This window comes from Acanthopagrus latus, chromosome 17 (assembly GCF_904848185.1).
Source record: "Acanthopagrus latus isolate v.2019 chromosome 17, fAcaLat1.1, whole genome shotgun sequence".
Taxonomy (NCBI): domain Eukaryota; kingdom Metazoa; phylum Chordata; class Actinopteri; order Spariformes; family Sparidae; genus Acanthopagrus; species Acanthopagrus latus.
The window spans coordinates 30,696,321-30,720,415 of record NC_051055.1 but is presented as its reverse complement, the minus strand read 5'-3'; the positions used below and the strand labels follow the sequence as shown (position 1 = coordinate 30,720,415).

At 41.7% G+C, this 24,095-nt stretch overlaps 1 protein-coding gene across 2 annotated transcripts in view; it reads left to right on the top strand.

The window, feature by feature from the left end:
• Positions 1 to 3,168: 3,168 nt before the first annotated feature.
• LOC119005588 (atrial natriuretic peptide receptor 1-like) overlaps positions 3,169 to 24,095 on the top strand; it is a 69,989-nt gene continuing 49,062 nt past the window's right edge. Inside the window, exons 1-4 of one of the 2 annotated variants that reach the window (XM_037073347.1) lie at positions 3,169 to 3,251; positions 4,855 to 5,161; positions 5,389 to 5,531; positions 8,571 to 9,383. In XM_037073347.1, coding sequence (XP_036929242.1) covers positions 8,627 to 9,383 — 757 coding nt within the window. In that variant the 5' untranslated portion in view covers positions 3,169 to 3,251; positions 4,855 to 5,161; positions 5,389 to 5,531; positions 8,571 to 8,626. The remainder of the gene's footprint in view (positions 3,252 to 4,854; positions 5,162 to 5,388; positions 5,532 to 8,570; positions 9,384 to 24,095) is intronic. The other variant, XM_037073348.1, reaches the window with a different exon arrangement.

The window sequence follows — 24,095 nt, the reverse complement described above, 5'->3', positions numbered from 1 at the left end:
AATTTTATAATAAGACATTCAGGAGAAAAATAAGCAATAACTTACTTTTATGTGAATTTTTTTACATTTATTTTTAATGTTTTTACTTTATCTAATGTAATTTTCATTTTTTTATTCAGACATTTCATATTTTTTGGTTTTGGCAGCTTCATACAAAGTCTGTGTGTGATTATATTGATTTATTTGTTTTCTTCTTTTTAGCATGTATTACAAATAGGTGCAATTATCCATGTTGGATAATGTTTATGTTTAAGGTGGCTACACTCTTTATATCATTATTTTATTCTCGTATTATTATGTTTTCTGTCTTTTTATCTATTCTTCAATCACCTTTTCTCTGTGACTTTTGAACAAGTGAATTTATCTTATCGTGTTTGTCAGACACTGATACTGACTCAGTAAAACATTTAAACTCCTGTTGGTCTGTTGGTAATGAATGTTGTTGAGCAGCAAAAACATTAAATTAAAAAATGACACTAACACTTTTCGTTGCCTTTTTCCAGAGACCAAATCTCAGCTGACACTGATGTGAGTTTGGTAGAAAACATCATGTTGAACCAGCACACAGACCTAATTTACAGCTCGCAGGTGTCTAACAAACTCCTCCAGTTCAGGAGATATTTGATCCTCTGGAGAGAAATGTAAATGTGACCTGCTGAGCCTCCACTTATAAAAACAGAGTTAATCAGTCAGAGCGAGCGGCCTGTTCCCGCACACGGTGAGCAAACCCACAGCTTTTTGAATATTTAGATGCTTTTCTGATGAATAATTGACATCGAGAGCCTGAAGGGGGCCACTTCCACTTCCTGGTGAAATGGCACCGATCCACAGAGGAGCAAAATACAGCAAACACACTTCTACTGCTGATTAAAGATGGATGGATGATGGAGGGATAGACTGTTGTTGATCACAGAGGACAGAGAGGCTTAATTATCCTTCATCAGTTCCCTTTAATTACCTCTAATCTGCAGCCTGGTCTCACAGCAACGGTACGACTTTCTGCTCAAACCTGAATGTCATGATTTAGTCTGACAAGACTGTTGGATCAGAAAGACACGTTCATAACGATTATATAGATTATTATTATTAAAAGGAAAGATTAACCTTCAAGGACCAGCAATCCAAAAATATACCTCAGTCCTCCTCTCCTCCTCCTGATGATATAAAGTCCTCCTCTCCTCCTCCTGATGATATAAAGTCCTCCTCTCCTCCTCCTGATGATATAAAGTCCTCCTCTCCTCCTCCTGAGGATATAAAGTCCTCCTCTCCTCCTCCTGATGATATAAAGTCCTCCTCTCCTCCTCCTGATGATATAAAGTCCTCCTCTCCTCCTCCTGATGATATAAAGTCCTCCTCTCCTCCTCCTGATGATATAAAGTCCTCCTCTCCTCCTCCTGAGGATATAAAGTCCTCCTCTCCTCCTCCTGATGTTAATATAAAGTCCTCCTCTCCTCCTCCTGATGATATAAAGTCCTCCTCTCCTCCTCCTGAGGATATAAAGTCCTCCTCTCCTCCTCCTCCTGATGATATAAAGTCCTCCTCTCCTCCTCCTGAGGATATAAAGTCCTCCTCTCCTCCTGCTAATGATATAAAGTCCTCCTCTCCTCCTCCTCCTGATGATATAAAGTCCTCCTCTCCTCCTGCTGATGATATAAAGTCCTCCTCTCCTCCTCCTGATGATATAAAGTCCAGTTTAAATCTTTCATACATTATGATACCTGAAAAATACCCTTATTTAATCTTAATTAACCTTAATTTAAGGCGTTGAGCAGCATATCTTCATTAGCCTTCTTGACATTTTAACTTAATGCCTTCATTAGCAGCACCTTCATTTTACAAACAGCTCAGTCGATACATTCAGTAACACCTTTTGTGACTTTGCCCTTTGATTCCCGCATTAATTACATTCCAGGCACGATTCACTCCATTAATAATCTGTTTTACGGGAAACTGTTTCCAGTTAAAACAAGGAAACCAGTGACCAGAAACCGACGGATGATTACAGTAAATCCTGCCGTGTTTCCATCATGTTTCCAGTCGCCTGGAACCAAAATCCATTATTGATGTTTGTCTTCCACTCTGCAGTTTTCCAGGTGGACTCGCGTCGACGCTTCACTGCTGTTGACATCTCCCCCGATGACACATCATGTCCCGACACCGTGAAGTCATCCAGCAGTTTATACTCTTTAAATTTTCATGTTTGGTTCCCAGTGAAGATATCTTAATAATGCTACATTTAGGAAGATGTTTACAGCACATGTGAAATCCCTGTTTTCACATGTAAAATGCACCTGAGACAAACTCTTGAATATTCTTGTTTGTCATGTTTAGCACACACACAGTGAGTGCAGTGTGTTGACTTACATCCCTGTTCTCTCTGAGGACAGTCAATAACACAGATAATGAACCTGTATGCATATTATACCACACACAACAACAATGTTTTTATTGCATCCCTCCAGTTTGTCCCTACTGAATAATAAATGTTCCTTTGTTTTACTCGGCATCTGTACGTATACACATTTATGATCCTAATGGCTAAAAGGTAGTTTGGACCCTTCAGAGGAGAGCTGATGGGTAACAGCACATGAGTGCACGTGGAGGGTTTACATGGTGGATATATAGGAGGTGCTGACTCCCACTCTTTGTTAAGCTAATGGCTTTCCTCTACATCCCAACGCCTACAGGATCACTGCTCCTGACAGGAGCTGTCGCTGTCAGCTGACTCTGTTCCCTCTTTCTCCAACTTCACTGTCAGAAATATATCTTCCTCTCCAGAGCTTCATACCTGATGTTCCTTCTTCCTCTGAGCTCCACGAGAAACTATCAAAAACACTGAACACACACGGTCCTGCTGCCACAAACCTCGCTAAAAACTCCAAATATGGATTCATCCGCCGCTGAAAATAGTCCCGAACAAATGTACTGTTTCTGTTTGTTTGATTTGGAGCGAGCAGCTTCTTCAAGACAAAACGAAATATCTGACTGTGGGGTGTTTTTAAAGATCTTTAAAGGAGGAACCTTGTGGCCACAGACCGGACGACAGGCTCCTCCTGCGGTTCCCCACTCGTCCACCAGATGTCCTCAGAGTTTCCTGAACTTCACCTGCTGCTGCTCTTCACTGCCCACCTGTCCCTGACTCACTGATTAAGCTGGACCATCTCTCTTCAGACAGAGTCCCGGTAATTCAACAGCTGAGGAGGTTCTGGTGGTCACTGAGAAGCTGCTTGATGATCTTCATCTGTTTGGTGGTAATTTAAGATGTTCTGGGACTCTTTAACGGAGTTATCGTTGGTTCTAGATCATTCAGTTGTTGCTTTAGTATGTTTTAGTGGTCTCCAGGGGCTCAAGAGGTTCTTAGAAGGTTCCTGCCGAGGAGGATCTGGGGGTCTCTTTGGGACATTCCTCAGTAGTTTAGGTGTTTCTGATGGTCAGTGAGGAGGTTCAAGTGGTCCTGAGAACCTTCTTAAAGACCTTCATGTGTTTGTGGTCATTGAGGAGGTTCCTGGGGTCATTCTGGATGTTCCTCAGTATAGGTCCAGCAATGTTTCTGGAAGTCACTGAGAAAAGTCTACTGAGATTTCCTTATTAAAAGAACAATTCCAAATATTTTAAGTATCCTTTGTGTTGCTGTCGGGGGTCAGACGAGGCGATGGGTATCAGTCTGTGCGGTAAAAATGACGATGCAGCCTGTAGATTATTGACTCAGCTGTCATGATAAGGAAACAAGTCACCAGAGTGTGTTTTGAAACGTCTCTCGAGAGTCAGACCATAAAAATTCTTCACAAATGCATCATGCATTAAAACCAGCTGGAGGACAGCACAGTGTTGTTATAAGCTCCACTGTTCTTCCTGTTGTTATATATGTCCTTCCTGTAGTCTTTCCACTTTAACTGCGTGCTGGCATTCGTTTTTATTGGTCTGTGAAACGCTTGTAAAGGGAACAGCGAGATGGGGACGAGATGATCCTCAACCTGCACTGATGGAAGATAACACGGCTATAAAACGTAATGGCAGGGAGACGTAATGGGGGCAAAGGGACCGAGCGGGACTCTGGATACTGCAGCCTGATATATGTTACCGACTGTAAGGACAACAGAGATTTGTCCACTGGCAGACATATTTACACCACCTTTAGAGTGATTAATGGAACCACCTCTGTTTCCTTATTTAAGAACATTATCAGTTCAACTGCTAATATTTTTTGCAGGGAGGTTTTATGGTGTGATTCATGGACGGGGAAGTGACGAATCCTGGTGGGGAAAAAATGTTCGTCCAGGAAAATCTGTTAAAAACTAAGAAATAAACAAACAAACAAAAAAAAAAAAAGGAGAATTTTATTTTCAAATGCTTTTATGGATGGAAACAAAATAAAGGAACTTAAAGAAAACATCCTGTGAAACGTTGTAAACACAGGAGCGAAAATAAGTCACATCAGACTCAGAACAGAACAGAAGTTCTTCACCGGCCCGTCCAGGCTTCTGGAATACAGTTTGTTGTAGTTTTGGGTTAACTGTTCCTTTAAGCTTTGATCAGAATTGAATTCATCCATCTGTCATAAGTTAAACATCACCTACTAGTCTCCTTCTTTCTCTCCTTTCCCCTGTGCTTCCTTCCTTCCTTATCTCCTTTTCCTTCTTCCTTTGCTCTGGGCTTCTTTTCCTTTCTTCCTCATCTCCTCTCCCTCTTTTTCTCCTTTCCCCTGTACTTCCTTTCCTCATCATCTCCATCTCTATCAATTGTTCCTCTATTTTCCTTTCCTCTCCACCTCTGCTCGCTCTCCTTTCCATCTCACTTGACTTCCTTCCTCCCTCCTTCCTCCCTCCTTCCTCCCTCCTTCCTCCCCTCTCACAGCAGCTCTCCGCCCAGACAGACCTCAGTCAGTCCGTCCTGTCTCTCAGTCCACCAGCAGCGGCTCTAACAGCAACACTCGGCCACCGATCATCTTGGTTTGCACGGTGCAGCGGGTCCTGGCTGCCTCCTGGATGAGCAGAGACACGGCGGCAGCAGAGTCTCTGTGACTGGAGCTCACCTGCCGGTCCGGCGGTTCATTCACACCTGCTCTCCTTCACTGTGGATTATGTGGATTACTACAATCTCAACACGCTCTTGTCGTGTTAAACCAGTCATTAGAAGGGCTGACAGGACACCTTTGTGACAGGTGAGCACGTGAAGTTTGAGAGCACACAGTAGGTGACATGATGGAGACGCCGGCTTTAAATCACGGGATCTTTTTTATGATTTGTTTTTACCTTTGACTAATTTTTAAACTTTTATACACGACTTCCCACTTTAGGATAATAATAATAATAATAATAAAAAAAATCACAATTGGACAAAAATAAAGTGAAGTTCCGACATCTTTATGTTTGTCTCCTTCACCCGGAGGACATTACCGGGGGGACTGCACGAGCGCTGCCCGGGGCAGGAGGGCACGCGGAGGGCATGTTTTCGCGGGCATGGATGGTTAGCTAGTTCACCATCTCACCAAACTACCGACAACATGGAGAGGGAGGCAGACACCCGCTGAGGTACGGACGAGACGAAGTCACTGTGAGACGTGATATCATGTTCAGAGGATGTATTGATTTACATGTGAGAGGATAATTGACGTTGGGACCGCTGCGTGTTTCTGTCCGGAGGGAGCTGATGCTTTCAAGCAGCGCGGATCCATTACACACAGTTAATGTATGGAAGCCCAGCAGGGCCAGCACAGACGACTCTGTGAAGCACAGATAGGAATATAAAAACAAAAATAATGATTTTAGTGTTGAACTAAAGAAGCTCGTTATAACAACCAGGAAAAGGAAAAGTTTTAGTTCAGGGGTTCCGATGAAAAGCTTACAGTGCTGTAGCAATAAATCAGTTAGCATGTTAGCACATCCGGTTCACTCCTTTTCCTCCGTTCACTCCGTTTTTTTGTTTTTTTTTTTTTTAGTGTGTTTTCAGTTAAATGTCTGTAATACATGAATAGATAAATAAATAACATATTTTAAATAACACAACAGAAAATACATGGTTAAATATCCCACAGTTGAAAGTAATAATCTTGATTGTTATGTAAATAAATGTATGTTAAGTCACTATCACAGCACCTGCATCTGCTGTAATACCAAAGATGCACACTGATGGCATGATGACTCTTCCGGAAAGTTAATGACGCCATCGCCCAGCATGTTTGGTCGGCCAGAGAGAGTAGGTGGTTCGCAGGATAATGACCGCAGTAAGAATTGTTTTTTTATGTGGTGTTGTTATTTGGCAAAGCTGCCAGCAGACTGATGTCACAGTGGGCAGCGCTTAAGTCCAAAAATACACCTGCCGTTGCTGCAATAATGCCAATTTAATTATAAAGCTCTTCTGTGTATTTAAAAATGGTTAGCGGTTGCTAACAAGTGTCTGAATGAGACTACAGAGGTTGTCGGGGACATTACACGTCCTCACAGCAACACGGAGACTCATCTACTCACTAGTCCGTCTTTACAGGCCACTTTAGTTCCACACTGTTCTAACTCTGACTTTACAACTTGTGCACTGATCAGTTTATAGAAAACCTGGATAGTAATTGTGCAGTAAGACTCTTAGTGGTGGAGACGTTTCAGTCATGTGACCGTGATGTCGTCTGTTTGTAGCCTAACATTAGCTTCTTACTGCTACACAGTTAATTTAGCCTCAAACATCATCTGTGGAGATTAACTGGATCAACAGAGTGTGTCAGTATCATGAATTTGTGTTTGACACAGATTATTTTCTGTAATAATCAAAAATCCAATCCCATCCCCTTTTTGTCGGGGGAAACCTGAGAGATGCTAACTTTAGGTTAACCAAAATATGTCATTGCTACACTGCTCATTTTGGAAAAAAAAACATTTGTACAGTCGTCAATAGAGAGAGAAAGCAATAAAGTTTTGATCTAATTTGAAATGTGCCATGAATCACACATGTGATTTTTATTAAGTAAAAAAGACAATTTGTGTTCTCTTTGTCATAAAGCTCAGCTATAAACATCGTCCCGCTCATCAGCACCAACATTGGCGCTGTCTCGGCTCAGAAAAGGTAGTAAAAAAGGTGAAAATCACAGTAAATCTCATCATATTAACAGCTGCAGACAATCTGACCAATTTTCTGTGAGCTGCTTATATACAACAGCAGCTCTATGTGTAGAGTCAGTAGCCTGAAAAATCCACTGGTCTGCCAAAGACTTTTCTGTAATAGATTATTTAATGTTGCAGCAGGTTGAGGCTCATCGAACGCCTGCGGCGCCTTTATGAGCTTGTCATCAGTGTTGCCAGATCTTGCGAGAGAAACAAGCAAGTGGGCCCATGAAAACAAGCCCAAAACAAGCGACTTCTCTGGTCGTGGTAAAAAATAAAAAAACAAGATCATTCCACTTTGCACACACACATAGATATCACCTTGAATCTAGAAATGTATTGAATTGTATCATTGCATTTATTATTGTTTTTATATGTAATGATCCTTTTTTGTTTTAGTTCCAGGACTTAAAAACAACATGACATACAATGCAATAGGAAGAGGATCAAGGAAGAACAAATCCATGACTACCAATATATACAAGCGACTTTACAAAAAAAACAAGCCCAAAGTCCCTTTATAATAAGCGGACTTAGCAGCTGTGCTTGTCATAGTAATGTTTGACAATCTTTATCTGCAGAGAAGCTTTCAGCCACAATTATAAAGTAAAACATGCAATATTTGCTCAGATCTAAAGCATTAAAGTTGCACTTTTCGATGATGTTTTTTTAATGTGATGACAGTGAAATGAAACATATGATTAGACTGATATTCATATGAAAGTTTCATTGGTATTGAACAAAAAATTCTGAAATGGGCTTTAAATGTAATATGAGCCGACACATTCAAGTGCCTGCAGCTAAAATACAGTCTCTGCATGCACACCTCTCTCCAGATGCCCAGTTTTACACCTCTGTGTCTCAGTGGAAACCAAAATGACCTTTTCTCAATTCAAACTCTTGTATGGAACCAGCATAGAGGTGCATAATTATAACACTAAATCAGTGGTTTGCTATGTCAGCATTAATTATTAAATATTTCAGGGTTCAACAGTTTTCAAAAGAAGAAAAAAACATTAGTCATTAGTCAGGTAACAGCTGAGTGTGTCATGAGAGCATCATTAAATCTGTCTAGCTGGATATTAGTTTTTTATTACAGGATGACAATGTGTTTCCCTCAGTTTGAGATGTTCATGACACTGGACTTGAGAAAACACTCATCACTTTCAGTGTAAATCACTCTGTTTCGTAGGAGGTGGGCAGGACTGGCAGGAAAATTGCCCTCTAATTTCCCAGCATCGGGGAGTTTTCCTCCCACGACTCAACGTGGCCCCAAACTCACAAAGGCCACTCAGGACTGACGCACAAAATTATACAGTGAATTGAACCGTGACCAAGTAAAGCAGGTCTCATTGTCCTGACAGTTATTAGATTTTAGTTTTATGAGGAAGTTTGTATCATCCTTGAAGGTTAATCAGCAGAACAGGACTTCATTCATGTTGCATGTTTTTTTAATGTTTCTCTTGTATGTATCCACAGTTAACGGGGATAAATTATTCAGCTGTACTGGAAGTGGACTTCCTGCTGTGGAGAGGATGGCCTTTTGGAAAGAGGGCACCACTCTCCTGCTGGTTCTGCTGGTTCTGCTGGACCTACAGCCAGTTGCTGGGCAATCGTCTCATCACCGCAGCTTGAGACGTCAAACTCGAGAGCATCATGAACACCGGGCGCACAAGAACATCACGCTGGCTGTCATTTTACCTCAGAGCAACACAGATTACCCCTGGGCTTGGCCTCGCGTTGGTCCAGCCCTAGAGCGGGCCATCAGAACCATAAACGCTGACCCCACCTTGCTCCCTGACCACCACCTCACTTATGCTTTCAAGAACAGTGAAGACAAAGACGGCATCTGCTCCGAGTCTGTTGCCCCACTCATGGCTGTGGACCTCAAACTTGTGCACAACCCGTGGGCATTCATCGGGCCGGGCTGCTCCTACACCGCCTCTCCAGTTGGCCTCTTCACCACCCACTGGAAAGTTCCCATGGTTACAGCGGGCGCCCCGGCCGTGGCTTTTTACGGAGGAGTGTACCCGTCTATCACCAACACGGGTCCCACCCACAAGAAGCTTGGGAAGTTTGCCCTGCGGATCTGTGAACACTTTGGGTGGCGGGAGCACGTGATGCTCATGTTCAGTGACAACAAGGTGGATGATCGGCCATGTTACTTTGCCGTTGAGGGTTTGTTCACGGAGCTGAAGAGCATCAACATTACCCTCGCAGACAGAGTCTTCGAAGAGAACAAGCCAGTCAACTACTCCCAGATCCTCACCGACGTTCGCAACGACGGCCGCGGTGAGTTGCCAAACAGCTAAATGTGGTTTGTTGGTCAGCTCAAAGCTTTTGATTGCTGCACAGAAAGATTATGAGGTTATGAGTACAGAACTCGATGCTTTCCCAGGTCCGCTCAGTTCCTATTGGTTAAAACCTGATCTGGGTGGTCATCTCAGTTCAATTATTGGCTGCAAACCCCCAACAGTTGTTGGTGGTTCTGCTCTGGGTTGTCAGCAAAGTAAACTGTCAGAAGATCAAATACAGACAAAATTACTGCAAAGTCTGGATTGAGGGCTCACTAAATCAAGTCTCTCTTATCTCTTTACACTGGTTGCACCAGTGTGTTATAGCAGGAAAACCACACATAGAATTAATTTCCATGAGTTCCATCGAGTGTCCCAGTAAGCTAGTGACAACAGAGGTTGATGGGAAACATGGGATGAGATGAGATGCCACAAAGATCCCAAAATTAAACTGGGGTGTTGTGGTTTGTGTGAACGGTTTCTTAATCTCTCAGCTACAAAGCTGACTCGTGTTGCTGCTCATTTAAACCGCAGCTGCTGGTTAATAGATGGAACATCCTGCTGCTTCTGCCAGCGCTGCTGTTCTCTCTCTGTTTGCGTCTGTTCGTCCATGTTTTGGCTCAAGTCTAATTATCCTCATGTCGGCTTGCACCATGTCGGTACTCGTCTCAGGTCTCTTTGGAATCAGGTGCAATCATTGTGTGCTCGCAGGATTCAGTCCAACATTGTATTTGTGTCAAGCTCTCTAACATGTTGTGTGAGTGTGATGTGTGTGGGGCTGCGACCAGCTTTATTTTCATTATTGATTGATCCGTATAATATCAGCAACACAATGAATAAAGCTGCATGGATGATGCATGGATGAGCCAGTGGCACAGAGACAGCTGATCAGTGCTCGGATTCTAAGAAAAGCTTCCTCATATAAAGTTCTTGTTTGAGTTTAGCTCTTCTTCATGTTATTTCCTAATACGACATATGAATAAAAAGCTATTTTCCCCTTCAGTTTTACCGGTTTTAATCATTAAGATCCAGGTGAGAACTCTTAACTTTTCTTTTGAAGAATCCTGTCTTCAGCTTGTTGTTGACCTGTGTGTGTGTTTGTGGCTATAAATGGAATCAATTTGTCCTTCTCATCTCATCTTAGCATTTACAGGTTTATCAATCAACACCGGAAGGAAAATACTTCTTTAGTACAAAAGTAAAAAGCAGGAAAGGACTGACTGCCCTTTCTTCTTGAATTGATCAAACTAGCAACTACAAAAAAAGTTTTGTTTTATGATTAGATATAATGAATTACTTGTTTGGCTGCAAATCCAAATTCAGCTTCTCTTCAGTTTTTCCCTGCAGAGTCAAGGCTGCGGGAACTATTCTCAGCTCAGATAGAAATGACACATTTAACAATATAAGACATATACAAACTGCAGAGTGACAGAAGGAGAGCTCAGCAGGAGACGAGTGGTCAAAGTGCAGCAGCGCGCGTCTAATAAATGCTTATAATTACAGCTTGTGATCCTTATCACGGACGAACACGCTGATACGAAGGACAGAAAGCACGCTCGGTTTAATATATGTGGCACTTTATAAATGGGTTTCTCATCAGTGTAGTTTACTATATTGTAAGTACTTTATATTTTTCAAAGCAATAAATCCACTTAAGCTTTGAATTGCAACTTAAATTTCGACAACCCTGAAGTTCCTTATGCATAATAAAAGTACATGTTTTTTTATGACTGATGTTGTAAGCTTCCTGTAAATTCTTTCCTCAGATAAACAAACCCGTTAAGTTACTTTAATTTATGCATTGTAGCTATAGAGACCAAATATCACCATGACAAGCACATTCATGTCACCGTATTATATCACTGGATATTGAAAAAAAAAAAATTCTTGTCATTATTCTGAACAGTTTAGATAAAAATGCCAGTGACATCATTATTAGACAGGTACGTCTACCTTGTCCTTTCTCTTTATAAAGACCAGATCAGGCAGGTAAGACTGCAGTGACTTGACTCAACTCAACTCAACTTGATTCACCCAAGACAAGAAGACTTGTAACCAAATGACTAGAGTAACATGTCTGTGTGTTACTGGAAAGCAGTGGACGAACACACGATTGTCACAGTACAAGTTATAACGAGGTTTGTTAGTTCCTGAAAAGCTGACGTTTAGGAGATTTTACAGTCCTCCCTGAACAAATACAGCTCAAATCACACAGCCTGTCATTCTTTATCTTATCTTACTGCATCTATATATTGTCACAGAGTCACCAGCTTCTTATCTTGTCACATCACATTATTATCCCTCTCTCTCTCTCGTGCGCACACACACACACTCACTCACAATAATCCAGTCATGACTGTAAGCAAAGTGCAGCAGTGTGTTGAATGTTTTCTTGTTGACTCAGCTGCAGATACTCTGAGCTCATGTGAACACAGTTATACAGACTGTCTGCTCGTCACGGTTTCTGCCTATCGCTCGGCCATCTCTCCCGTGTGATTTGTGCCCCGTTCGTCCTGCGAGCGAGCCGGGCAGCACAGCTAGTTAACCCCGACATTAGCTCCTGATCTTTGCCTCAGGGCATCATCACTGCAGCAGCAGCAGCCAGAAATATGAGCTGAATCGATGCGTCCACAGGCCAGACATCAGCTCCGTGCTGTAAATGGCTCTGCCCTGAGGACACAGTGGAAAGTCTGCATCAGTGAGTGATGCAGCAGATTTCCAGAATGGTGAAGGTGCAACGTGTACGGGTGATGGTGTTTTTATTTCATTAGGACACAAAAACACAATGCAAAAAACAGAGCGCAACAACAGCTATCGTTCACAAACAGGCATAAAATCAAACTTTTCAGCATTAATGTACAGAGAAGTGAGACTAGGCTCCACTGAAGGAAACTCAAGAGGATTCAATTCCTGTGACTACATCTTATCAGCGTTTACAGAAATGCAATAGAAAGCATCTTGACTCAACACATCACAAAAAACTTAATTTCCTCTTGCCAAAATCAGAGTAGGCCAGCTCGACAGGACAAGACATTTACTGGCCTCAACTTTGGCTTCAGGAAAGTATCAATCACTACTTTATCAGTTTAATCGATGAACCAGAAAAGCATTGCAGATTACTGATAATGCGGCAAATCAAATCCTAATTTTGCAGCCCTAAAAATGTTGAATCATCTCTTAATCGTTGATCAGGTGTCAGGCTGTGGTGGCAGCTGGCTCAGCAGGGTATTCCAGACATCCCTCTCTCAGATGAGTCCAGCCACCCTCCATCGGAAACTCATTTGGGCTTCATGTGTCCGTGATCTCATTCTTTTTGACACTACTCAAAGCCCACGACTGAAGGTGAGGTTTGGAAATCGACTGGTAAATCGAAAGCTTCACTCTTTGCCTCGGCGTAACCAGCAGTCCATCTCACACACTTTACCTAAACCTTTCCACAGAAATCATTCCAAACTGAAAATGCAGATGAAAGCTAGCAGATAAATAATAAAGGAAAAAAAACTTGTTGTCGAATCACAATTTGTGGAATTAAAATAAATTGGTGTGTGTTGTAGCGTGTGATGAGTTGATATGTAACCAAAGCAAATCAGAGGCATTCAAACAAGGTTGAAGCATGTGAGAAATTATTTATTAAGGGCCATTTGACTTTGAGAAAAGCAGAGCCTTACTGCTTCCAGTGCTCCTGGACAGAGCTTTAGTAACAAAATGAATCTTGTGAGTGTGCTGAAGTCCTGAAGTCATAAATCCACCACGCAGCCCGCGGCTTCCTCTATCTGCGGAGGTGTATCAAAGTGTAAACCGGCCGAGAGCACAAACAAACACAGCCAGGAGTTTCTCTCTCTGGTTCCCACAGAGGCATTAATCCTCCCGACAGGGCAATCATTAACAGAGGTCAGGAACCTGCCGCCTTATATGGAAACTACAGGCGAACTATCAGATCTGTAGGTATTTCCTGCCAAACACACTCAGGCTAATTTTACCTCGTGTCTCTGCCTTTTGTCCGCTTAATCAAACATGTAGTGACTCTCAAAGCTGCTTACACAGAGAACAACAGTGGATTAAGAGTCTGTTCAGGAGGTTTGTGCTAATAGATCCAATTAAGGCTGCATCTGAGATCACTGTCAGTTACCCATATTATAGACTCCCTTCAAACAAATAAGAATTAGGCATGCGCGATATATATTTCGGACTGATAATGAAAGATTTACATTATTGGTTATCGGCAGCTAATGAAAATACAGCCGATAAATAGAACTGATAATGCAAAGCCAAATTGCTTTAGTTGACAGAATATCTGCAGAATTCAGTTCAGAAAAAGACAACACAATTGTAACTTGCAATATGTCAACCACAAGTGTTTGAAGAAGAGGGTGAAAGACTGACGTTAACACAACAAATCTTTAATTAGAGTTATCAATAATACATCTTCCATCTGAGCCTGCTACATCTTAGATTTTTTACCCTTGGGTGCATAAACTACACGTTAAACGTATTTTTAAAATACAAAAATGTGAATTTATTATACGTATCGGCTGTGAGAAGCAGGTAATTATCAGTATTGGTTGAAAAAATCGAGCATCCATCATAAGAATCATGTTGCATGACTGAATAAACTGTGAGAAATCACAATGTCATGACTTTGTTTCTAGATTTAAAATCGATTGATTTGAGCTTTTGATTTGGATCATGCAAATCACCCTGCCATCTTGTGCACAGGGTATTCAGCATCTCACATTTATCCAGAGTGAATCCTCCTCCAAAAGAAATCCATAAAGGATAGAAATAAAAGAAGAAAATAAACCCAACATCTCTGACGCTGTTTGTTGAGTTGAGTTTCCTCCGGCAGCAGTCAGCTGATCGTCTTTATGCAGAGTAACTAAAAAATAGTGTATAACTATTCTGTGTTCTACTTATTAACCCTGTGGGTCAGTGTCTCCTCTGAGCAGACGTAGACTGACTGTTTCTCGATTCAATACATGATATAAAAGCATCTACACTGCAGTAATGTAGTATTCTTAGAGCTTCTTCCTAGTTAAACTTTGACCCATCGTTGTCTCTGTACGTCTGTGGTTGTGGAGACACTGTAGTACAATTAAAACCAGGGTTTTTCCTACTATTATCAGCTAAGGTGCAATGGTTGTAGTGAATCATCAGTGGACTTCTTTAGAAAGTTTAATCATTAAACTTTTCCAAGTGTTTTCTGGGAACAGTCACGATTTCTAAGTAATCTTCCAACACTGAAACTGGTCGTATAAATGTCATCGCAAAGCTGTGACCGTGTTGATCAGTCTACTAGGTCCCCAGAGGACAAATCCTACCGACTGTTCCTTCAGCCGCACCATCAAGTTTAAAATAAAATAGAATTTGAATTTAATAATTATACCAAATACTTTGTACTTTATGTGTGTTGCTAATTGTTAGCACAACACATACAGCAGCACATCTGTGTAAATCTTAACTTGCTAACATGCTTCACTTTGATGGTGAACATTATTCGAGTGCTGTCAATCATTAATATATAAATAAATCCTTGTATAAACATATGTGGATTTGCTCATAAGCTACTATAATGTAGGTTTTATACGAAGAGGAATATTTTGTGTTTTAGCAGGAAGTTTGGTGATTTTATACAGTTCTACATTCAGCTTGTAGTTGCTGGTCTGGCAGTAAACTGTACAAATGGATGTATTTTTATTTCCTTCAGCCTGTTGGTGAAAATCCGTCAGACACAAACGTTCACCGATTAGGTTTTGTCTCGTTCTCCGATTTCCTTCCTCACTCTCTGACTCTGTCCTGGAAGTTTTAGCAACAGGCGACCAGATAAAACTCACAGTTACCTCGAGGAAACAGACATTTTTAATGAGAATGTTTCATGTATCTTTAACATCAGGAGCCGAGAGATGTTGAAAAGTCCTGGAGTTGTTTTTTTCCAGCCCGACTCTCCCTGATCCATATTCAGACTGGTGATTGTCTCATTAATGCAAAGGCATATGCTCCAGACGCACTGGGAACAGACTGGAGGAAAAACATGTACACACACACTCTCACACACACACACACACACACACACACACACACACACACACACACACACACACACACACACACACACACACACACACACACTCTCTCTCTCACACACACACACACACACACACACACACACACACACACACACACACACACACACACACACACACACACACAAACACCTTGTCAGCACATTTCTCCCTTTATATATTATATAATTTTCTTCATAAAAAACTGTAGGGATAAGCCAACAACAGATGTTCATTATTTTGCACAAACAAGGTGTTATGTTATAGAAATAAACAAATACATCAGCTGTTTGTGTGTTTTCAGCAACATCAGTTTGAGCTTCTATCAGTTTCCTCAACACTTGAATATGGAGTCATTCCAGAAAGCACATGTTATTTATGTAAATGAGTTTGAATCATGCTGGATAAAATAAGGTTAAGTAAACAGTCTGTGGGACAGTAGTATCCTCAGTGGGTCAGCAGGTCTGGATTCAGTCCGTTCATGTTTTCTTCGCTGCTGCATCAAAAGATGTCCTGTAAAGGAATAGTTTAACATTTTGAGTATGAAGCTTATTTGCTTTCTGTCGTGTGTTAAGTGAAGATGGATCAGGATGTTGTGATTCACGTCTGGTTCACACTAATACAGATGTTTTTCTGAGAAGATATTTCCCAGTTTCCTGTCCACAAAATATCTCAGAAAACACAACAACACAAAAGCAACGACAAACGACGAAACTTGTGCGAACGTTCTGAGCAGTGAACTGTATCTCATTTGGAGGTAGTGACATATAAACATAGACAAAAGTAGTTAACAGTTCATTTACTTACAGTTATTTGACTCTTATTTCCTCATCTTCCATTTAGCACAGTCAACTGATCTGATCGAGTGAGGTTGTTGTTAGCCTAGCTTAGCATTAAGACAGGAAGCAGGGGGAAACAGCTAGCCTGGCTATGTGTCTGGTTGGTTTATAGTTTTGTTGGTACACATTTACCACAATTTAGAAACAGTATTTTTTTATGTTAATTTTATGAGGATTTGGACAACATCTGAAAAATAAGAAAAAAAGTATAAATTCAGAATTCTGATTTTAAAGTTAGAAATCAATCTTGGTATTAGTTGTAATAATTATCAGCTTCTGTATGTTCAAGTGGAGGTTGTGTGTTGGACCTGTCCAACAACAGTGTTGTGTAGTGAAAACATGCAGCAGAGTTCACAGACTGAATCTGGCAACCTGCAGTAAACTGGAGACCATCAATTGTGTAACTGCATGGCACATAAAACTTAGAGGCCGTAATTCAAACTTTCCGAGTGGAGGAATCAGAGCCCACTCTGTGTGATTGAACAGCCCTCCAGGTGATTGAGGCCTCTGGCCTGTCACCTCCCACCACCTTGCACAGTAAATAACAGCCCGGCCAATTACGACAAGAGGGTGAGAGAGACCTTGTGACCGCTCCGCGGATGATTGCACTCGTGGAGAAACAGACAACCACATTTTGAGAAAGCAGACTGAAAGTATTCACTCTGAACCTCAACAAGAGAAACTAATTAGATATTCCAGAGTGCTCGTGTTCCTCCAGAGACTGGAAGTAGTTAATCTTTCACTGGACTGCTTCCCCTCTGCTCTGCTTCTCAGACTAATCAGCTCTGTCCTCATTAGCTGCAGCCAAGTTGCAGTTTAGTTAGCTTTTCACAGCTAACAGGGCTAATTAAGAGTGAGCAGATAGCTGAATAAGTATGGAACAGCTCACTGGAGACCACAAGGACACTGATGCATTTTTTAGTGAAGGTTACCTGCTGGTTCTCATTAAGCGAGACTGAATGTGATGAAAGCTTTCATTTAGCAGCAAGCGACCAGCTGACAGGATGTGTAACGAGGCTGACATGTCAGGCATAACAAGTGTAATAGTTTATAATAACAATGTGTGTCTCAGAAATAACTAAAACAGTCCTCATCATAAGTTACCAGAAGATCAAAGTGATGACGTTAAATGTTTTAGTGATTATTCTGACAGTGATACTGAACATAACTGCAGTGAATGCTCTTCAGAGCTTCTCCAAGTTGTTTGCTTTGTCCAACCAACAGTCGAAAAGACATTTAATTTACTGTCATTAATGACATGAAAGCTGTAAATTCTTCCATTTAAAATGGTTAAACCTGGTGATGTTTGACACTGACACACCTCACACACTCCGTCCTGTCTCCCAACACCACTCTGTTTCTCAGCCTTTAGTTCCAGCTGGGAGATGTAAAAGCAGCCGGTTCACTACTGAATCCAATAACTCTATAAATCCAACCGTACACCATCTGAATTCAGGTTTCTCTCTTTACATTCTTGTCATATTTCACAGAGTAACATGTGAAAATATTCTGGCTCCACATGTTGATGATGTCGGACTCTCTCTCTCTCTGTCCTCTGATCCTCAGAGTCAGAGCTGCTGTAAATCACCTCTGTGCTGTGTCCTCTGTCTTCACACTGACCTCTGTCACTGAGGCTGAGTTGAGTCCCAGAAATCAAACATCTTTCTGAAGAATCACTTCAAGGGTTTGCCTTGAACTTAAGCTGAGAAACAGTGCTGCCAACTGTGACAGTTATCAGACAGTCACAGTCAAAAGTAATGGGCACTGTAGAAACCCCAAGTAGAATATAGAAAATGAAAATGATTAAAAGGGATATAAAATGTTTGGCTTAGATACGCAAAAAGATAAAGACAAAGCTTTATCATAGTTACTTGACATTAATGTCCACACATCTAAGAAGCTGTCACATCTATAGCATAGCCAAACTGAGCTCTGAAAACAAACCAACTGTGACTTTAATGTTAAAAATATCCCCAAAGATTATTTGTTGTAAAGAGTTGGATGCTTCCTGCCTCATTAACACGCTGGTGTGTTGCTGTTTTCCATGTTTTCAGTGTTTATTTGTTGAGTTCATAAAAGTTAAAGTGATTGGTTTGTTCATTATGTCAGTCCCCTCTCTGCCATAATGTTTGCTTTCCTATCACACTGAATCGAGCACAAATAGACCCAAAGCCAGCAGCTTGGCAGCCTCTCTGGGTTTATCTGCTGCTGCTAAACTGCAGCATAATGCGTTGGTCGAAAATCTATCCATCACTGTCCCGGTGCTGGCGCTCTGCTCCCTGTCCTAACAGGCCATGTTGGTTCAGATCCAGGCGGTTTCAGGAACATCTGATGCAGCTCCAGTAACATTGATGAGTGTATTTCAGTTTGTTTCCTGGCATCAGTGTGTGTTAACAGAACGGCTTCAGAATGTGTTTTTACTTTTGATCACCAAACAATCAACATGGAAGAGAGCGAACTATTGATCACAAACTGTAGCTCAGAGAAAAGCTTCTCTCAGTCATCGCTGAGCATCCAGAAGATTTAGAGTCTGAACTTATTTGACAATCAAAAAGGTCAGAGGCTGTTTTTTTAACGGTGTTTTCACAAGGTACATATATCAATTTCTATGCGTTAAGCTTGGATTGCAGTCATTTATAACTCATGATCAAATAGCAGAAAGCTATTTTTAGTTAGTGAGCTTGCTAACAATGCCAGCTTTGATCACTTCAGGTACTTTGCTGCTGTAATTTAATTCTTCCAGTCTCAAGCCTGTTTGCTAATGAGATAATAATGATGAGAAAACATGAGGAAATGTTTGTATGGAGAGCTGAAATGAAACTTAAACTTTCTCGTCTGGTAATCATCCGTAATTATTCTCACAGTGAGCCGTCTGAACGTTTCCAAGCTCCTTCAAGAGTTTGTCTTCACACTAGGTGCTTTTCTCAGGAGGCCTCTTTGATGCCAGCCATGACTCATTTCAGCCACCATGCGTCCCTGTGAGTGATGTCATGCAGATTCAGTTTCCAGCCCTTTCAAACAAGTACGTTATCCAGCAACCAGCTGTTGATAGCACAGACACTGGGAGCTCTGGTTTTACTCTGGAGAGGTGTCTATATACTGTATGTGACAGGATGTCATTTTATCATGAGAATATCTCGTTAGTTTAAGCAGTCCACGTAAACTTTTCTGGAGCTTCACAACAAAGCAGCATTTTCCTAAACAGCTGGAGTAGCTGGAGACCTCGTCCAGTGTAGTTCAGGTCTCCAGAAGCCCCGAGATCCTAAAGTTATATGAAAAGACGTTAATTACACCCTGACACGTGGTCAAGTGTGTCCGCCTGTTGTTTACATCCTGTTTGAATCTAAAATAATAAAATCATTATAGCCAGAGTATTCCTTCTTTTTGGCACAGGAAGCTGAGACTTATATCTTCTGTCAGAGTTTTATATTTACTTCTGATTTATGAAAAGATTTTCATATTTTCATAATTTGTATTTGTTCTTTTTATTATATTTTTGGTGCTGTGCTCTCCATTTATTGAGATGTGTTTGTGTTGTTTTTTTTGTCCTACTGGTTGTGTTGTTTTGAAGTATATCATCTTTTATCTTAGGTTGTACAGAGTTCACAGATAAGAAGCATTTGAAGACACTCAATAAATTACATCATAATAAGTGAAAATACCAATTTAGGAACTGGGGGAAAGGGTTGAAAAGAGTGAAGGAAACATGTTTCCAAATCAGTTTGGGGTCTCCAGCTGCTTCAGTTGTTTATCAGAGCACTGCAACTCTGTTTCACTGTGAAGCTCCAGAACTGTTCAGGAGGAGGAGAGGAGGACTTTATATCATCAGGAGGAGGAGAGGAGGACTTTATATCATCAGGGGGAGGAGAGGAGGACTTTATATCATCAGGAGGAGGAGAGGAGGACTTTATATCATCAGGAGGAGGAGAGGAGGACTTTATATCATCAGGAGGAGGAGAAAAGACTTTATATCATCAGGAGGAGGAGAGGAGGACTTTATATCATCAGGAGGAGGAGAGGAGGACTTTATATCATCAGGAGGAGGAGAGGAGGACTTTATATCATCAGGAGGAGGAGAGGAGGACTTTATATCATCAGGATGGAGGAGAGGAGGACTTTATATCATCGGGAGGAGGAGAGGAGGACTTTATATCATCAGGAGGAGGAGAGGAGGACTTTATATCCTCAGGAGGAGGAGAGGAGGACTTTATATCCTCAGGAGGAGGAGAGGAGGACTTTATATCCTCAGGAGGAGGAGAGGAGGACTTTATATCATCAGGAGGAGGAGAGGAGGACTTTATATCCTCAGGAGGAGGAGAGGAGGACTTTATATCATCAGGAGGAGGAGAGGAGGACTTTATATCATCAGGAGGAGGAGAGGAGGACTTTATATCATCAGGAGGAGGAGAGGAGGACTTTATATCATCGGGAGGAGGAGAGGAGGACTTTATATCATCGGGAGGAGGAGAGGAGGACTTTATATCATCGGGAGGAGGAGAGGAGGACTTTATATCATCGGGAGGAGGAGAGGAGGACTTTATATCCTCGGGAGGAGGAGAGGAGGACTTTATATCATCAGGAGGAGGAGAGGAGGCCTGAGGTTACATTTTTTGGTGAACTGTTCCTTTAATACAACCTTGGGGGGGCGACCACAGCTCTAATTTATTTTTAACGCCTCAATGAACATTAAGTTGCACAGATGTTGTAGTTGGACTGAATATATTAACTGGAGCTTCCATTGTTGTCATCGTTATGTTTTTACTCTCCTCAGAAGATGTAATCTGTGATGATTCTGGCAGCAAAGGAGGAATAATAATGATCACTGATAAAGACGCTTTTGTCGATGCACAGATGGAGGCATTAAGTCACGACAGGAACAAAGAGGATGAGCGACGCCTCTGGACTAATCATCGGACAGAAGTGCAAATTTATCCAATCATCACAGTGTTTTATGTCCTTTCATCCCTGAAGGAATACATATCTTGATTACATCACATGCCGTCAACGAGCTGACAAAGAGATTATTAAGATATAGTGACGGCTTTCATATTAAAACATTATACTGAGATCTCAGACGCACACTGAGCTGAGACGCACAGCATCCGGTCTGTAGATTACAGCTTAATCAAGTAATGAAAGGAACATTATGTAAACCTTTAACTGATGAAAAGTGGAAATTTATTTCTGGTTTATACCAAGATCCAAGTGTAATTCTCTGGGATTTAACATTAACATTTCTCTGAGGTTAAAATGCTGAAAGAGATTATGAAATCTGTTTTACAGGCAAACAGTCTTAATCACCGTGTTGTTTACTGTCACACCTCAAGTATTTTATTCATGATGCGGCATCGATTCCACTGTGTGTCTCCTTCTCTGTGGGAGACGTTAAACAGAAGAAGGTCTGAGCCAACTGAGGACAGAGTAGTTATTGTAATGATAATAATAATAACACATTTATTTATAGAGCACAACTGAATTCAGCTGTGTGTGAACTTTGTGTCAGTGTTCAGACTGAAAGCTGTTCTGACCTGCTGGCTGAATAAACACTCACACACCCAAAAACATTTCAGATCTTAGATGTCTGACCTTCGTACGTCTACAAGCCTGGTGATGTCGTTTCCCAGATCTTCGATGTAAATGGAGTGTTTAGAAACATCTGCTGACATCACACTCTGCGGCTCCTGGCTTCCGTGTGATGTCACCGCCTCATCTCCTGTCGTCGTGGCGGCGAGGCGGACAGTCAGTCATCCTGAACAGATCTACTCACGAGGCCGTGCTTCAGCTCTCTTTTCCTCTTCCTCGCCGCTGTTCCTGTCCATCTGGCAGTAGTTAAAGATTAATATGCTGGAATCTCAGAGCCGAGGAGCCGAGAGAAGACGGCTGGTTTCATCAGGCGCAGAGACGAGAGGGCTGCGGTGAGAGCACGGATATCAAACTGGACTGAGAGCTGAAAACATCAGCGCAGCAGTTCAGTGGGACTGGAGGGTCCATGTTCACCCACTGACTGAGTCCATTAAAAAAACGGGTTATTCATGAGGCAGCGATCATCGACTTATTATAAACAGCTTTATAAGTCCTGATCAGTGTTGTTCCTTCATGTCAGGGCGGTCTGTGTTTCCTACACGCTCTGATATTTGAAATTAATCTGTATTTAAAGTCAATGATATTTAAATCATGAAGTCATTCAGCTTGAAATCTTTACATCTGCTGTTATTTATCAGTTGGAGGTACTTTATACAACACTGGATATACTTGACTAATACTGCAGTCTGTAATATTTAACAGTATGAATAAATGCTACAGACAGCAGTAGATGTAGCTGCAGCTGTTTCAGAGGCCTGGAGGCTGCAGATACACACCAGCAGACCTGGAGTCAGTCTGATTAACTGTCAGGCGGCTGCTTCACCACGGTGCACTTATGGATTTACAGTTATCTTACACTGGCAGGAACTACGGTCCTGTTTTCTGGTTTATGAGGTATTTTCCATTTTCCATCAGCATTCATCATTAAAACACTAAAAGTGCAGTTTGGATTTTTGCAGTGACAGAGTATTTCCTGAAACTTCCTGGCTGATTAACATTTAGCTGTTTTTGCACCAAACCAAATGTTACAGGAAGCAGATCACACTCATTTTGATTTAGTCATATTGAACTACTGGAAGTCTCTGACAAACATCCTCCTCCATATATACGTATCAGGTCAGAAAATGCTCTCACAGGCAGTGAAAAGATGAAAAATGTGTGCCGTAGTCTGATGCACAGACCTTTGAGGAATAAGCCAATTTGTGGATGTGATTCCTGTTTGATCTCCGTGTGGCGGGGCTGGACTGATCGTGTGTGATCTTCAGTGGAAACGAGGCCAGAGGTGGAGCTGTGTGGGCTGCAGAGCAGTTGTTCTGGTGGGTCATGATCCACCTCAGCAGGAGGGCCCTGTGGGAGCCAACAGCAGATGACAACACGCTGTTGTGTCAGAGCGACTTCATTTTCTGTCCCCCGCAGCTTAAGCCTCAGCCAATTACGTCCCCCGACAAGAAGCCTCGCCCCCCCCGGGCGAGGAGCCAAATGGACTCGGTGACAGACTTCTGATCCACCGGCGTTATAAAGTCCTCCAAGCATCATCTGCTTCTCTTTAACTGCAGCTCAGCCCTCTGGGCCTTTACAGCATCCTGAACATTGGCGGGAGGTTTCTGTAACAACCATATGATTAAATATACTGTGACTGATCTCTGTAAACATTTTGGTGGCGACTTCTAATTCTCTTCACAGACTCAGTTACAGTCTAGAAGTTTGCAAGCACCTGAAGGAAAACTGAAGTAGCTGGAGACTTGTTCTAAAACAGAAAAATCAACTAAATAACATAAAATGGCTCCACACAGCTCGTCTGCTGTGATCCGAGTCTGCAGAACCCCCAAGATCACAAACTGATTTGGACAGATGTTATTTACAAAGATTAAATCTTCGCTGAAGCTACCGAGCTACAAGTGTTAGCATGCACCTCGGCTGCGTGTCGAGGGTATAAATAATGTCTTTTCACATCAGTTTGGTTTGTGTTGAAAAATCACAGATAAAAACTGAACGTTTATGTGGAAACTTGACGTTCCGTGCTGTGTTTATACTCTGGTTGGGTTTAGACACAGAAACATCTGGTTTGGATGAAAATACCTGTTTTGGTCTCCACGATCATGGATGGAGATGATCGGACTCTTCCTGTGAAAAATAGTTGGTTTTTCGTTGCCACAGAAAAAAGATGGAAATGTCACAGAAACATCTGGAACAGTCTCCAGGTGTCACCACCTTCCCTCCACCTCCCGA